At 39.9% G+C, this 18,416-nt stretch overlaps 1 protein-coding gene across 1 annotated transcript; it reads right to left on the reverse strand.

Moving 5' to 3' along the window:
- Nucleotides 1–361: 361 nt before the first annotated feature.
- On the reverse strand, nucleotides 362–18,235 carry LOC122084263. The gene is made up of 6 exons (XM_042652368.1): nucleotides 17,313–18,235; nucleotides 16,742–17,106; nucleotides 12,222–12,403; nucleotides 11,911–11,977; nucleotides 11,770–11,843; nucleotides 362–703 (listed from the first exon to the last, which is right to left on the reverse strand). Exons 1-5 carry the CDS (start codon nucleotides 18,088–18,090, stop codon nucleotides 11,805–11,807), a joined length of 1,431 nt encoding a protein of 476 aa, XP_042508302.1. The 5' UTR covers nucleotides 18,091–18,235; the 3' UTR covers nucleotides 362–703; nucleotides 11,770–11,804.
- Nucleotides 18,236–18,416: the final 181 nt, after the last annotated feature.

Consider the following 18,416-nt stretch of genomic DNA (forward strand, 5'->3'; position numbering starts at 1 on the left):
TGAATAAGCCTAAGACATGTTGTGGATGTGGAGCGACCCCTTGCCAAGAGTGTTTTAAGAAAATCAACGCCTTCTTGAAGTCATTTTATACGAGAGATCCCTTCTCCCTTCTCTAAGGGTTGTGCGAAGTGTAGATATCTTCTTTTGCTACATTAGAGGCCATGTATAGCAATGCTGAATAAGTGATCTAGACAGCATGCAAGACAATTTTTAGCTCTGAATGTCTTATCAGTCCCCAGATGACATTTTGTACCAATTTAAGTTCAAGAAAAGTTACTGGGTTTTTTTTTTTTTTTTTTTGGATTATACCAGAAGATTTTACTTTTCTGTGGATTTTACCCAGAAACAAATGAAGCCTGAATAGCACCAAGAACAACATTCAGTTCACTTCCTCTAAACCAAATAGATACATGGGTAAGCCTATTCAAGATGATCCAACATACAAATACTGTGAAGAGAAAACTATACCCAAAAAAACTCAATTTAACATTGCCTTTCCCCTAGGATTGTGGCTGGAAAACCAACGAACAGAAGAATAGGTACAAACAGAAGAAGGAACTACATACTCGAAATAAAATTCAGTGTTTTTCCTCGTCTAAAATAGAGGGGACCACACTTGTGGTGTCCATGGCCAATGCAAATCTCCCTCTATAAACCATTTTGCAGTAGTCCATCTTGCAGAGTATGTGAGCCAAAATTGGTCCTGTTGGCCAAACACCAGATATATCAAGATATTCAGTAGCAACAAATTTGTTTGCCATTTGTACGCAGGATTTTTAAATTTTTCATTATATCCACTCATTCTATCATTTTAAAAGACCTAAAATCCACCTGCAAATAGTGTACTTCTAAGGAATGCTCCAACAGGTGATAGGCATTAGGCATAAAGAGGCCTTGATGAAACCAGGTATGGAAGACAAGGGGTGTGGCAGGGATCATAAATTCAAGAATGAGGATCATATCGGACAGAAAGAGCAGATCCAGGTAAGGACAAAGCTGGCAGCGATCCAGCTGATACAGGCCAAAACCTACAATATTCCCTCCGGTACCGGAAAGTATTGAGAACCAGATCCACGAATAATCGTCCAAGATGTCTGCTCCAATCTATGATAGAAATCCTTGGCCAGGATACAAGCACAAAATTTTGAAAATATGAATCTTCGAGTGGCAATATTTTTTCTTTTTTTGGGGGAATAGGGGGGTCTCAAGGAGAGTTGAATTCGTGACCTGACCTCTTAATTGTGAAGTGTGGGTCCCAGCAACTGAGCTAAAGACTCCTAAAGCAAAAATGGAGTAAATCAAGGATAGTACCCCAGAGGTTTGACAATTCAGGCACGTGCATCGAATTTAAATATTATGTCAAGGTAGGTGACTCAGTAGAGAGTTGCCATTAAGACAGGAGAGACCTATATCTAAGAAAAACCTTTGGTTTCAAGTTTCCACATGGTATACCAGAAGGAAGCGCTGTGGGACTCAAACTGACTAGCTATTGAACTATTGCATCACCACAACAAGAAGACGGAACCGGGGGAAAAAAAAATTATAAGGAAACCCACCCCCCCAACCGACCCAAAAAAAAAGTTCCAAGACGTGAAGACCTGAGGGCTTGCTAGGAAATTCAAAGGGCAAAATAAAATCAAAGCTTTTGATGCCTAAGCCTGAGAAAGATGAGGTTAATCGAGACCATATGGCATGTATTAAAACCCTTGTCAATTTCAACAATTAAAAATCTCCAAGACTTTCAAAATGGCCAGAAACAAATAAAAAGATTCTCAAAGGAACAAACAGAGAAAAATTCAAACAATGTTCAACCGGTGGAATGCCTGAGGCCTCACTAGCACATCCAAAATCCGAAATGAAGTATAATCATTGATACCTAAGCTTAATATTGATATGACCAATCCAGGCCATCCAGGAGGTATTAGATTTTCCACTGTGAAATTTCAACCATCAAAGCCAGCCACGGAAAAGGGCTTACTTTTTTGACATGTAATGCATGTGCCCGAAGTTTACAATGAAAGAAAGAAGCCTGACAAAACATGGAGCCCCTCATAATGCAGACCTGGACACCTGGTTTAAATATGACCAGGTTCTAGTAATGGTTCTGGTTAAGCTTTGAAATTTTCATTTTTGTATTTATTATTGTAATGGGCTGAAATAAAAAAATAAAAATAAAAAGCCCAAAAGTTGAGGCACAAAAAAATTAATATTTTATTTACTGGGTACCACAGCTAAAGTCCAAGGTTAGGAAGTTTAGTATTAGTTGGCTTAGAATCCTATTGTTAGTAATGTTATGAAAGCTAGAGTCCTTATGAGATTGAGTAGGAATTTTGATTTCTTCTAATTATTTTCTATAAACAGATGCAACCAACTCCACACCCAATTGAGTTGTTAATGTATACTTTTGGTTGATTGTTGCAGTTGCCTCTTTATCTTTTTTCTATTCTCTCTCCGACAGTAATATTTCTCTCAAATTTAGGTAAATTCAGTTTTATATTAGGAGCCGCAGATGTAGGAGATAGTTCCAGTTTCCCTTTTGTTTCAGTTCTTAAGAGATCCATTCATCCTATTCCGTTCTCAGCGGTACTTGCAGCCCCAAACTTTTGAGTTCAAACCCCTGGCATTCCATCGGTTTAGCCTGAGATTTTGAGCTAGGGTAGCCCTTGCATAGGCGACCCAAACCCTAAGTCCTCAACTGTGAAGCCCCTTCCTGCTAAGAGTTATACCTGCAACCAGGGCTGTTTTTCTCACTTCAGCCAGATCTGATTCAGAGCTTTCCCTTTAGATTAAAGATGTCTAAGGGTAGTGAATCACCACCTGAAATCTCAGATTCTCAGGTTGATTGGTGATCAAATGAGGGATTTCCCAACAAGAACTCCTCCCATTCTTCCACCTCCTGCAGCGGTCAAGAGGTTGGAGACAACAATAACAACAACAACAACCATAACCTTATCCCAACTTGATGGGGTCGGCTACAAGGATCCGATAAGGTAAAAAAAAAAAAAAATGAGAGAGGAGGTAAAAAGAAGAAGTTAAAGCAGCAGTAAAAGCAGCATCCTTGGAACATCCCCTATATGGGGTCGGCTACACGGGTCCTTATCCTCCACTTACCTCTTTCTGCAGTCATACTAGGATCAATCCCTACCAATTTCATATATTGTCTTACCACTTCGTCAATGGTCAATTTAGGTCTGCCTCTCCTTCTAGCTCCATGTAATTGAAACTGGTCACACTTCCTTACTGGGGCATCCATGGGTCTCCGTTGAACATGGCCATACCACCTCAATTGGCTCTTGCTGAGCTTGTCCTAGATTGGAGCCACCCCTAACTCTTTTCTAATACAATCATTCCTTACTCTGTCTCTCTGGGTCTTTCCGCACATCCCTCTCAACATCCTCATCCCTGCTACACCCAATTTATTCAAATTACTCTTCTTGATTGCCCAACACTCCGCCCCATACATCATCGTTGGTCGTATTATTGTCCTGTAGAATTTTCCCTTGAGTTTAAAAGGCATGCGTTTCTCACATAACACTCCCGAGGCACTTCTCCACTTCATCCATCCCACTTTAATTCTGTGGGAGACATCATTTTCTATATCACCCTCTTTGCTAATGATTGACCCCAGATATTTAAAATAGTCATTTTGTGGTAATTCTCGCCCCTCAAGTTTCGCCACTTCCTCACGTCTCATAGTCTGGCTAAGTGGACACATCATGTACTCTGTCTTTGTTCTGCTTATCTTAAAACCTCTTGATTCTAAGCTTGATCTCTATAGCTCCAGTTTAGTATTAATCCCTTTCACAGTCTCATCTATCAAAACAATATCATCAACGAATAGCATACCCCACGAGACCTGGTCTTGGATGTGCTTGGTGAGATCATCCATGATGAGAGCAAACAGATACCGGCTCAAAGTTGATCCTTGGTGTAACCCAATTGTAATTGGAAACTCGTTACTTTGACCTTCTGTAGTTTTGACACTTGTCACCACTCCCTCATACATGTCCTTAATTATATCCACATAATTTAAAGAACCCTTTACCTTCCCTAAGACATGCTAAATAAGATCTCTAGGTACTCTGTCATACACTTTCTCAAGGTCAATAAAGACCATATGGAGGTCTTTTTTGTGAGCTCTAAATACTTCCATAAGTCTTCTTAGGAGGTAGATAGCTTCTATTGTGGACCTCCCTGGTATAAAACCAAATTGATTCTCAGTTACAGTAGTTTCTTCTCTGAGGTGGCCTTCAATAACATTTTCCCATAGTTTCATGGTGTGACTCATTAGTTTTATGCCTCTATAGTTATTGCAGTTCTGGATATCGCCTTTGTTTTTATAAATAGGATCCAAACTGCTTCTCCTCCAATCATCTAGTATTTTCTTGGTACACAAAATCTTGTTAAACAACTTGGTTAGTAATGATATTCCTAGTACTCCTAGGCACTTCCATACTTTAATTGGGATCTCAACTGGGCCTGGTATTTTACCTGCTTTCATCTTTCGTAGGGCCTCTTTAACTTCAATCACACCATGTTGTAGTTGTCTATAAGGAGGGTTAACATGATGTCTATCCCCTTCTACTTCTGGGTCCATCCTATCAATCAAGGCCTTTTCATTTAATAGGTTGCAAAAATAATCACCCCATCTCTTCATAATGTCCTCATTCCGTACCAGTACTCTACCATCATCACTTTTAATGCATCTAACATGGTCAATATCTCTACTCATCCTTTCCCTTGTTTTGGCTATTCTACAGATTTCTTTTTCTCCTTCTCTTGTATTAAGGTTATCATAAAGGTTATCGTATTTCTTTGCCCTTGCTTTCCCCACAGTCTTCTTAGCTTCATTCCTGGCTAAGTAATATCTTATTTTATCTTCTACCTCGTTGGTCCTTTGCCAAGTCTTAAAACAATCTTTCTTAAATTTAATGGCAGCCTGGACCTCCTCATCCCACCACCAAGTTTCTCTAGGAGTTCGGCCCCCACCCTTTGATACCCCTAGCACTTCTTTAGCCACATTCTTGGTACAGGTCGTCGTCTCAATCCACATCTCATTAACACCTCCGTCAAAATCCCACTTTCTCTGTGGCACCACTTTATCAGTAAAAGATTTTAATAGCGCTCCTTGTAGTCACCCCCATTTTATCTTAGGAAAGATCTGTTGTGTCTTCTTGCATTTCCGCTTTCCTAGGTACATATCCAAGATCACCAGTCGATGTTGAATAGTTAGGCTCTCTCCAGGTATAACCTTACAGTCTTTACATAACATTCTGTCAGATCTTCTCATGAGGAAGAAATCAATTTGACTTGCGTGCTGTCCACTTTTGTAGGTAATTAAATGTTCCTCCCTTTTCTTAAAAAAGGTATTTGCAATGCAAAAGTCATACGATGTCGCAAAGTCCAACACTGAGATTCCTCTGCATTCCTCTTCGCAACTCCGAATCCACGATGTACCTCTTCATAGCCTCTACAATCCTTGCCCACATGCCCGTTAAGGTCTCCTCCGATAATAATTTTCTCTCCCTGTCCAAAACCTTACACCAAGTCATCCATGTGTTCTCAAAATAGTAGTTTAACACTCTCATCTAGCCCTGCTTAGGGCGCAAAAGCGCTAGCTATATTGATGGTCTCACCGTCTAGCACAAGTTTAATAGCGATGATCCTGCTTCCAAATCTTTTAACATCCACCACTTCATTTTTAAGGTCTCTGTCCACTACTATGCCCACTCCACCTCTTCCGCTTTCATCACCTAGGTACCATAGTTTGAAGTCATCTAACCCCTTTGCTTTGTTACCTTTCCATCTTGTCTCTTGAATACATGCGACGTTAATTTGTCTTCTCCGCATAACATCTATTAACTCCATGCTCTTGCCCGTCTGTGAGTCAATGTTCCAAGATGCCAATCTAATTCTACGCTTACACACAGCGTTAGTACTAAAGGACATGATAAAAAAAGAGTAATAGGTAATAAAAAAATAGAAATTATGAAGTCATAGAAAAGTAGGATCCATGCAAAAGAGATTGGCTGAATTAAATAAGGTGCCGGCTACCTACCTGACGCACCTATAGTATAGGTGCAGATATATATATAGTTATAAAAATTATATGAGTGGAGAGAAACAGATAATAAAGAAAAAAAAAAACTAGTCTAGAGATGATATGTAGAGTAGCTATATGCAAAGGTGCAAGTAAATGAGATACACAAGAGTGCTTATACTATTGACTATACCATTGGGATAATCCAAAATGCATATATAACATACGCTAGCGCATAGCAATAAACAAATATTGTGAAGAGATACAGACAGCTATGACAACTATAACTTTCAAACAAGACTGCAACAGTCCAATCAAAAAAGACAAGATTCAGTTCTACCAAACAGAGAAAGGTATACTAACATAAATATAGAAAGGGGGCATGGCATAATACATTAAGATAAAGCATATGCAGTGCACTAGCCGATACTAGAATAGTTGACATATACTATGCTAAGAAAGTGGGCACATGCAATGATAACAGACTATGCAACCAGTTTTACTATTATTTTAATTTGATTTATTATTATTATTATTATTTTTATAAAGATACCCAGCTTTGCTTGGGTCACACTACTACTAGAGACACCTGAATATTGGCTATAAATAACTAAATACAGATCAAACAAACTACCTAAACAGATAATAAGGAAATAGCAGGAAATAAAAGCAGCTTCCCTTACTGCCCACAGTCGTAGATTGTTGCCGGCGCAGCCCACCGGGGCAGACAGTCGTAGCTCAAACTCAGAGATGCGTGGTAGCAGCGGTGGGTGGTGTGGTTCAGAACTCAGGAATCGGCTTTGGAAAGAAGGGCTAGGAGAGGCTCACGATGTCTGAGATGTGGCTACGGGTAAGGGTAAGGGGTCCATGACAGGCTTTAGGGTTCTTAGAGAAGAACTAGGGAGTGCGAGGATCAGAAATAATAGGCAAAGAAGAGCTCGTGGGGGGGTAGGAGAGAGAGAGAGAGAGAGAGAGAGAGAGAGAGAGGAGAAGTAGAAGGATGTTGGGAGAAACTCAGATGGGGAAGGATCCAGGCTATGATCGATGGTAGAGAGGGGGTTAATCAAGGAAATAGGTTTTTGAAAATCTCAAAGAAGAGAAATAGTCAGGATGGGAGAGTCATTGTAAGAGACAAATGAAGGGATAGTGGTTTGGTCGAGTTAATCGGTGGTGTGGCTGTTGGCAAAGTCTAAGTAATCTGGCGGAGAAATCAAGAGAGCAACTAGGGCAGATAAAGAGTCGGGAAAGGAGAGATCGGAAGAAGAGAGGATGAATCGGGAGAGAGGAGGGGTGTTAGGGGTGAGGAATAAACCTTACCTGAACCCTAGCCGCTGCCGCCGCTGCGATGGGGATGGGGAGGTGGTCGCCGGTGAGCTTGTCACAACAAGAATTCTAAAGAGCCATTAGAGAGTTAGAGCTTACCATAAAAATCCTCTCAAGGAGCGCTCAGGATAAATTGACTTAAGGCCATAGTATTCTTATTTTTACACAAAAGCCCCTATATGACAGGCTGCTTGTCTCTTTTCTCACATTAGACTACCTGTCCTGGTAATGGTAAGGTCAAGTTGGCTAACAAGACTTATTCCACTATTTTGGGAAAGAGTTCCATCAATTGTACTCCTTTATCCCTTTCTACTGCATTGCATGTTCCCTCTTTTCCTCCAAATCTATTGTTAGTAGTCTTACTTCCAATCTTAATTGTAAAGTCACATTTTTCCCGTCTCATTGTATTTTTCAGGATCTGGTAACAGGGGGTAACGATAGACTCTAATAAGGTGCGTGGTGGTCTGTATCTGCTTGAGGATGACTCGGCGTTGGTCTTTGGTCAGGCTCTTCAGACATCTTCTACTTCATCTCCCATCTCTGAGTTACTACTATGGCATCGTTGGTTAGGACATCCCCCTTTGGAAACTTTAGCTAATATTTTTCCTTCTTTTAAAATTGCAATTCGAGTCATTTTTTTGTGAGGCGTGTGTATTGGCCAAACAAGCTCGGATCACTTATTATGTTTTTGGAAATAAAAGCCACCCATTTTTTATTGATATATTCTAATATCTGCGGTCCGGTCCATCCCGCTATGTGTTTGTCAATGGGTATCTATGGTTTGTCTATTTTACTAACTGTCATTCTCATACTACTTGGGTTTATATTATGCGAATCAAGGGTGAGACCTAGTGCTTTCAAAAGTTCCATAGAATGGCTTAGACACAGTTTGGTGAACCATCAAGATCCTTCGAAGCGACAATGGCCATGAATACTTCAAAGGGCCCTTTCAGGCTTACCTTTCCACTCATTGGATGATCCATCAAACCAGTTGTGTCAACACTCTGATTCAGAATGGGGTCGCTGAGTGGAAGATCGTCACCTTTATGACGTCGCATACTCTCTTATGTTTGAGAGGCATATTCCTCCCCAATACTAGAGTAGTGTGGTTCTCACTGCCGCCTTTCTGATCAACCAAAAGCCTTCTTGCTTTCATTCCTTCTACTCCCCTCTAGATCTTCTTTAGGGCTCTGCTGCTTTTCTGGTTCCTCCTAAGGCATTCAACAGTGTTTGCTATGCTCGAGATCATCATCCTCACAGGAAGTTTGATCATCGTGGTCTCCGACGTATTTTTATGGGGTATAATCCTACTCGAAAGGCTCACACTCGGCGTTGGTTTGTGACTATGGATGTTATATTTTATAAATCTGTGTTCTACTACACTATGGCACATCTTTAGGGCGAGTCTCCTTCCATTGTGGAAGATGTGCCACCTCTTGAACTTGTTATTCCTGACAGTGTCCCGTATCAAGGGGAGAGTGACACTCCTACTTCTACTTTGGCTCGACCTCAACCCGAGATGCGTGTTTATAGTTGCAGACAGAAGATTCAGACCACTACACATCCAACACCTACCACATCAGTTTTCTCCTCTCGAGCCTGATCTTGTCCCCTTGGACCCAGGTAATTTTCCTTCTCCTTCTGCTGATCCATCTATTGATTTTCCTATTGTTGTTCATAAAGGAACTAGGTCTCATACTTTATATCTTATTGCGAAAACTATTTCTTATAACTCACTTTCCCCTTCTTACTATAGTTTTGTGTCTTCTCTATCCTTTGTGTCCATTCCCCATATTTGGGAGGAAGAGAGTGTAGACTCACAATGGCAGGCAACTATGATTGAAGAGATGCATGCTCTAGAGAAGAATGGCACATGGGATCTAGTGTGTCTTCCCTCACAATAGAAGACAATTGGGTGTAAATATGTCTTCACAATGAAACAGAAGGCTGATGGTACAGTGGATCGTTTCAAGGCCAGACTTGTTGCCAAGGTCTTTACTCAGACTTAAGGGATTGACTACCAAGAGACATTTGCTACAGTTGCTAAGATAAACACAATTCATGTTATCTTATCTTGTGCCACTAACTTAGATTGGGACCTTCAATAGCTAGATTTGAATAATGCCTTCCTTATGGAGAACATGAGGAAGAAGTGTATATGGACATTCCCCCTAGGTTCACTTGCTCCAAAACCTAAAGGACGGCATGCAAGCTGAAGCAATCCCCTCTACTTGGTTCAGGCGTTTTCATAAGGCTATGGTTGCTACAGGCTAATCTCAAAGCAATGCCAACCATACTCTTTTCATCAAGAAATCTAATAGAAATATTTCTATCTTGATAATCTATGTAGATGACATTGTTGTTATCGATGATGATCTGGCAGAAATTTCTCGCCTCAAGAGATTCTTGGGTGAGGAATTCAAGATTAAAGATCTAGAACAACTTGTTACTTCCTTAGCATTGAAGTTGCCCCGTTTTCTCATGGGATTTACTTATCTCAGCGGAAATATGTGCTTGACCTTCTTTCTGAGACAAGCATGTTGGGGTGCAAGCCAGCAGATACTCCTAATGACCCTAATGGTCACCTAAGTAGCAAGGAAGGTGATTCTAAGGATAAGGGGAGATATTAGAGATTAGTGGGGCACTTGATCTATCTTTCTCATACACGCCCTAACATAGCATTTGTCGTCAGTTTGGTTATTCAATACATGCATAATCCCTACTCGACAAATATGAAAGTTTTGTTGCGTATTCTTTATTACTTGAAATCTGCCCCAGGATGTGACATCTTTTTTTCTCCTCATGCTCACCTTAGGGTGGAGGCCTTCGATAATGCCGCTTGGGCAAGTCTCCTGATGACCGCGGATCTACTACTGGTTATTGCACCTTTGTTGGTGGTAACTTGCTTACATCGAAGCAAGAAGCACGCCGTTGTTGCTTGATCAAGTGCTGAAGCAGAGTTTCATGCTATGGCTCATAGCATTTGTGAGCTCTTACGGTTTCATAGTTTTCTCACAGGTTTGACTGTCCCTGCTACCCTTCCTAATTCCTATGAAGCTCTTTTGTGACAGTAAATCTACCATCAGCATTGCTCACAACCTGTCCAGCATGATCGAACCAAGCATGTAGAGATCGATCGATACCTCATCAAAGAGAAGTTGGATATGGGTCTTATTATTGTACCTTTTGTTCCTAGTAGCGAACAATTGGCTGATGTATTTACTAAAGGTCTTAGTAGTAAGATGTTTTATCCTAGGGGTGTCAAAAAAGCCCGCTCAGCCCGAACCTGCCCTAGTGTGCCCTGAGCCCGAACAAGGCCTCAACTGAGATTTCAACACATAGGGTGGGTTAGGGTTGAGAATTTCAGGCCCGAGGCAGGGTTGGGTTGAGGTCTCAGCCCAACCCAACCCAACCCAACCCAACCCAACCCAACCCCTACTCTGTATATTAAATACATAATAATATAAATATGTTAATAATTATAAGTGGGTACTTATAGAAAAAGGTTTGCAAAAATCTTTCGTTTTCCACAATCTACATATATACGAAAACATTGGTCTTTGAACTTTGCAATGTATCAAGATCAAGCAACCAAGTATAACAAATAGTACTCGCACCAAAAAAATAATAATAATCAATAGTATTGGGATGTGTTGGTCTGGTTTGGCTAAGCCTGGCCCAATCAGGGTCCATTAGGGCTATAGGGTTGGGTTGGGCTAGGGTTGAGTTAAGAGACCTTAGGGTTGGGCTAAGGTTTTAAAAAACCCAGCCCAACCCGGCCCATTTCATCCTATTATCTACAAGTTGGGATATGTGATATCTATGCACCAGCTTGAGGGGAAGTGTTGTAATAATGGGTTTTGGGGAAAGTGTCAGATCCCAAATGGGTCCTTAAGTCCTTAAGGGGTTTAATGGTCCTAGTAATATTCTAGAACTTCTCTCCGTTATTGTAAATAAAGAGGGCTGGTATCATATTAGACACAAGCCATTACCCCATCCAACAATACCCCTAGGGTGGGATAGAGCTATATGGAGCAGAGCGAAAAAGACTTTCCACAAGATGAATAATGAAAACTAACAGCCCAACATAAGGTTTGTGAACAAGTGATTGTTTGATCAATCATAGTGATGAGATGACTTCAGTTTTGACACCAGTCATCAAGTTCAATGCAATGTATCATCAAATGCACCTATAAATTTCAGACATCAGCCTCTTAAGTCCACATGATGAATCGTTTTCCTTTTGTCTCACATCAAGTGAGGCAAAAGGAAGTATAACCACACCGATTGCACTAATCCAATGAACTATGTAAGCCCCCTTCTTGATCATTAAGATCCTACATGCGGGAAGAAGATGATAAAATAAGAGAAAAGGAGGGTTATGTAAACAAGAAGTGGGCAGGTACCTCTTTCATAAGATCCAAAAAAGTTCATTAACATATCACCGGACCATATTTCGCCACTTGTCCTTTAGATCAACCTGCATCATATAAATGTCAAGTGAGAACTTGTGACTCCTGAAAATGGAAGCAAAACAACAGAATTACCTCAGTTCTCTCCTCAAATATATCTGGGTAGCTAGTTAAGATGAGTTTCCAATTCCCTCTTCCATACCTTTACAGGAAACCAGAAATTTAGTCAAATCAAATGTTGAAGCTCATCAAATAACAGCCAATATAATTTCATGAGACAAAAGGACACCAATGAACTCATATGGAAGAGTAGCATCTAATCGTTTAAAACGAAGCTCGACTTTTCAAAACAAGAATGATAAAATTAAAACCTAACAGATATCTCAGGCCTTTCAAATAAAAATTCAAAGAAAGTAATGTTTCCCCTTGCCCTTGGGAGTACGTACTTTTCTACACCAATTCTCAAAGTGTCCTCTTCCAATGAACTCCATTTCTTAGCTTTTCTCCTTCTAGCAAATTTATTGATTTCAACCTTCTTCAAAGGAGAAACAAGCGACCTTTTCTTTGGGCTACGAAGGTGAATTTTTCTAGAATGTTCGGGTGAGCCCTCAACTGAACTATCATCCCACTGCAAATAGAAAAGCTTATTAGACCAAGACAAATGTAGCAATCAAAGCAAACCTCAAATTAAGAACATCTGAACAAGATCTTAATTACAAACTTTTTAATCATAGTTCTACAAGCATTCGTGCAATTCTTACAAAATGAGTGGTTTGAATATGGTTGTTAGTGTGAGGCACTGATGCAGTTCGGCGTTGAGCTTGGGATAGCCTTTGATTTGATTTCTTTTTTTCTTTCCTTTTTAGAGTTAGAATTAGTATGGCAGATTATTATTTGATGAGATTTTATTTCTATATTAGTTTAGATGCAATATTTGTTCCAGTTTCAATTAGGAAAGTAGGTTTATTTTCAAGTCTTTAAATAGTGTTTCTGTACCCAGATGAGGATGGATTTTTGAATTGAATGAATTTGAACAATGATGTTTTGGTTGGAAACCATGGCTGCCGACCCTCCTTTCCTCCCTCTCTAAGATTCACTTTCTTCTCCCTTCTTTTCTTCTTCTTCCTTATTTTTGCATATTGTGATTTTCCCCTCTGATCTTCTTCTTCCTTTCCTCTCTGTATTCTCGTTTTTTTCACCCTGTTCTGGGCGCCAGTTGCAGGTGCTTCGAACTCAGCTGTGCGTGAATTGTTTGGGTTGAGCTGTTGGTCGAAGGTAACCCTCCCCTAGGCGACACAACTCCTGGAATTTCCCCTCCAAAGCTGGAACTTGCTGTGAAGAAACCCAAACCAGAATCAGAACTAAGTTATATTACCGCTAAACCTAGGGCCCGTTTGATAACGTTTCAAGAAACGTGTTTCTGCCGTTTCTGTTTCCAGAAACAGCAGAAACGGTACAAAAAGCGTTTGATAAAACTGTTTCGTTTCACTTATTTTTAGAAATAGAAATAGAAATTTTTACTTATTTATGGTTCAAGAAACGACCCAGGCGAAACAAGTTCAACTTGTTTCGCCGTTTCTGGAAACGACTTGTGGCAATTTTTTCACTGATTACTATCGACTTCTAAAAACATGACTTATCAAACACCTTCAATTCCGTTTCTGTTTCTAGAAACGGAAATTTATATTTCTGCCGTTTCTTGAAACAGAAACGGCAGAAACGTTATCAAACGGGCCCCTAGTTGCAGGCTTGAGATACTCCAGATCTAGGCTGTCGTGGGTCTTGTGGTGCTGACTTCATAGAAGACTTGCTATTGTGACCTTACGTTTGAAGATTCAGGCCAAACTGAGGCCTATCGGCTGAGTTCTATTGACCTAAGGTTTCTTCTTTACCGCTAGTTTCTGTTTTCAGTCGTGACTTAAGGTTGAAGAAGGTGGTTTCTCTATATTACAAGTAAGGACATTTGCCCCTGCTGAACTTTTGTTCTTTTAACCCACTTTCTTTAAAATTCCAGAATAAAATCCTTATATTAAATTTTTAATTCTAGAACTATCCTAGCTACCATCTAATTATTTCTAAAGCCCTACTTGTTTCTGAAATTACAAGAATACCCTTCAACCATTAAATTTGAGATTTTGTCATTCTTGTGAGCCTAAGCGATCCGATTTCAATCTTTGAAATCCGGATCCGCATCATGCACATGTGCTAACAAGTACTTCCTTTTCTTCACCATAAATACAAAAGGGATGTCAAAGGTTCCATTGTTTGCATTCATGTCAGGGATGGGACCAACCTACAAGATCTTTGCCACAAATTCAATATAATGTATTAAGATAATCCATAGTTATTAAGGCGTTGCCAAGGCACTGGTAAGGCGACGCCTAGGTGTTGAGGCGGCTTAAAGGGTCTGAGGCAGTAGGGCACCTTAGAGACAACACATAAGGCGGGTCGCCTTATGTGGTAAGGCGCTATGAGTCGACGCCTTATACGCCTTTTACCCAAGGCAGTTGCCTTATGTGCATTTTAGAGTTTATAATTTTTTAAACTAATTTAGATAGATTCTAAATATCAATTTGTGATTGAGAGGTGTACAACCTCGAATGCACTTGAGATGCATGGGATCAAGGCTACTAACAACTCAAGTACTCAACCAAAAAAACAAAACACGATTCACTAAGAAAGGATTTTGAGTCAAGGGTTTACAAGGAACTGAAATAGAAGAACCAAGCAACTTCCTCCTTCGATCTTGATCCGACGATGACTGTTCTTCTCAAGCAGCGGTGAAGGTTACTCCGGCAAATAATCGTACCCCCCTCTATAAGTACGGTTTTTGGTCCCTTTTTTTTTTCTTCTTTCTTCTTCATTCTTCTTCTGTTCTTCAAACAAAGTACCTGCTTTTTTTTTTCTTCTTCTGTTCTTCACTCTCCTTCAACCTAATGTGATAGCTCTGGACCTGTCTTTTTTTTTCTTCTGCTTCTTCTTTCTTCTGCTTCTTCTTTCTTCACCCTTCTTTCTTCTTCATTTTCTTTTGCCATTCTTGTGGTTCCGTTTTTAATTCAATCTGCTGTTTTGGTTTGATTCTTAATATTAATGAAGAGTGAAGACCTAAGGTTAGTGGTAAGAGCCAATTACTGCATAAATATGAGAGGCAATTGATTTAAAGAAAATCTTGTTTTCTGTCTAAATATAAGGCTACTGATTTTTATTTTTATTTTTTTATATCTTTTTATATTTTTTTTATTTTTTGAAAATATATTACTGTCTACCATGTTCTTTGGAAAACCAGATTGGATGCATATGCTTATAGCCTTATATGCAGCTCTTTATTACTACCTAGTGCCTTTCCACTTATTTGGAAAACCAGATTGGCTTATGTATTATTGCATTGGTATGAAGTATGAACCTTTGACCTTTATTTAGCATATGAGTAGTAGGATTCATCTAGGATTTGAGTTAAATAGAATGGTTGTATAAAAAAAATAACACAGGAACGCTTTATTCAATAAGGCGATGCCTTATGCCCGCCCTATCGCCAAAGCGCTCTGAAAGACCTTCAAACGCCTCGGTCGCCTCACTGCCTTAATAACCTTGAGATAATCATATGGTCCATTCAAATAAATTGTTCTGAGTTTTGGAGCTAAAGTAAGCATTAAAATTGAGTAAACAGAGCCATGGAGGTCCACATCTCCTATCAACATCTTGACGCAGCACCCTAAGGGTTCCCCTATCCTCTTAGGCAAACTCACCTTAACCAAATTCAGGCATCTAATCACTTAAATTAATTGCCAAGACCACTGACATCAATTTTAGACCTAACTAACCTACAGCAATGTCAAGGAGTTTTCCCACGCGACTAGGCCACTTGCAAAGGTGCCAAGGTACACCAGCCTGGGCAAACCTTAATCAACAGCCATTTGCCTACAGGTCTAGGCATATGATAGGAAACCAGCTAATAGGCCAGATGTGGTTTCAGGCTAACTGTAGATTGGAATACAACTACATAGAACACATAAAAAGTTCTCAACTGATTGAGCTAATACAGCTTCCATGTGTGTTTCCATATGCAATTTAGTATATATTCTTCTTTCCTTGCCTATGTCATAGACCCACAGAGGTGCAGCTAAATTTTAACCTGCCTATGCCACCTGGCATACCATTGTGTAATACCTATGTGCGCTAATAACATTACAAAACTCACTCCTCCAATAACCATTTGTTAAATGTCAGTTTGCAATCACAAAGGCTGTCCATGATTGTATAGATAGTAACAGAGCAATTTCTCATCCATAGATTGTCTACCACCACCTGTCCACGTATGCCTACAGTCATCCACTGGCAGAAGGTGGTATCAGTTTCTGCAACAGCTAGTTTACTAATCGAGTTCTGGTATTTAGATTATCCTAATTGTGGTGGGGGCTTTCAACTTCTCCAAATACCTTCTGGAATCCATTCCTAACTGCTCCATATCAACGCATCATGGTATAAATACCCCATCCTGAAGCTGGAAAAAGAAAATCCCTCACTACTTAAAGATTATATGTTGTCCCTCCTTGATGAACGGTTATGGTTCCGGTATACAACCTCATCGAAGCTCTCATATCCAAATGACCACTTATCTTGCACCACTCAATGAAGATCACTATGAAGTATGGATAGAATATCCACAAACTATTTCTGATGAAATGAATGAAGCAATCATGTCTGTTCTTCCCATCTCCAACTTCATGGAAAATTCACTTGCACGGCCACTCACATGCAAACTGGACAAGCCTCTGTCAAATCAAGTTACAGAACTCTACCTTACATTCAACAAGCGATCCCCTTCCCAGCAGAGAGAGAGTGTTGACAAGATATTCAGGGCTCATAGATATTTATAAAACACAAGAAACAAATGACCACTCATTCAAAAATATCAAGACTATTGCGTTGCTCATAAGTACGCCAAAATAAAGTGATCAAAGGCTACCTCACAAGTACGGGCAGTACTATTGCGTTCCATTAAGCTCGATCTTTCCACATCATTCTGATGCCCAGCATGGCTATCACCACAAACATTTTCATTGGCTTCAACAGCTCCATCACGCTCATGGACAGAACAGTTCGGTTCCAAATCCATCACATTTTGGTTTTCTTCTGACGGCACAATATCCTTCTTTTTATTTCCAATGTCAGAAACAACTCTTGATGCAAAATCTAATGCATCAGGAAGAGGATCTTTCACCAATGCCTGTAGTTCCATAGAGCTAGATTTAAGTGCTTCCTGAATTCTGTTAACTTCAGGTGACGGCAGGAAATCATATATATTACCTGTTATCCCATCCCCAGTTTTTTCTGCAATGTAAAAACATGCTTCTTTAGATGTCACTGAACTGAGTTATAGTCACAGAAATTCTATGTTATAATTTGATAGTGAAAAAAAAAAAACTTTTGAGTAATAAAAATTTGAAAGGAGAAGATAAAGTGAGCTTTATAAAATCAATAAATGGAAAACCAAGACACTGCATAGGATGGAAAAAGAGATGAGTGACAAGACAAACCTAACTTCGATGATTGAGGCATCTCTTTATGTCTATCCTCCGACGAAACTACAACCATACTGCTACAATTACCTCCAGATGCAACTCCATTGTCGCTGTTCGACACCTTACGCACCTCGGCTAAACGCCCAGCTTCCGCTCCAACTTCACAGTCTATCAAATGATTATCCATGATTCGCACTCCTTCCTCCCCCTGGATCACCGTTTGAGCCGCAAACTCCAAAAATGAAGGGCCCATAGCTTCCCAAGCCTCTTCTAAGTAAACTCTAACCAAATTAAGAGCATCACCGAACGTATCTTTCATTAAAATCCGCTCACAAACAATTTCATCCCATGTTGCGGCCTCAATCTCAATCCTCCAAGCCTTCAACTGATCTGATGCCAAACCAACATTCTCCGATATTTTCATCTTATGAATCCTACGCCTCCAAATCTTCTTAACTGCATTGAAATAAAGATCATCCCCGTCCAATTTCTCCCTCAGAAACCTAACTGTGCAATCCACTGCGACCGCACAATAAGCTGCCTTCATCGAATCCAATACTGCTTCTCCCTCTGTGTAATCTAAATCTTCAATCATTTCCAGAGATTCCAGAGTCCTTTCTGAGATCAAACCAGTTGAGACTTCCGAACGGATTCTCCTCAACAGTATTGTCTTCATCAGGCGAGGATCATCGTCTGGTAAAGGAAGAACATCAAGTAAAACATTCGCCAAACGATCATCAGTTGGTTCTCTGATAATGAATTCGAGGATCCATCCTGATATTTCTGTGTCCATGTAGGTGAAGTTAAAATCCCAATTTCAGAATGCGATCAAAAGAGCGGGAAGGTAATAGAGTACGATGGAGAAGTAAAACTGTTAAGTAAAATCCCTAAAACGCTAAAACATCTCACTTGCGAATCGCGATGCGGTAAAGCAAAAGCAAAGTATCAAACACACTTCTTAAGATATAAATGAAAACAATTTCAACAAAAAATTTAATTAATTAAAAAAAATATATATATATATATATATACACGAGGGAAATAGCCCTAGCCGCTGGCGTGGCTCTAAGCTCCGACGTAGGTGAGTGAAAATATCGCAATGCCCCACCTAGATGTCTC

The sequence above is a fragment of the Macadamia integrifolia genome, chromosome 7, assembly GCF_013358625.1.
Source record: "Macadamia integrifolia cultivar HAES 741 chromosome 7, SCU_Mint_v3, whole genome shotgun sequence".
In the NCBI taxonomy this organism is placed as follows: Eukaryota; Viridiplantae; Streptophyta; class Magnoliopsida; order Proteales; family Proteaceae; genus Macadamia; species Macadamia integrifolia.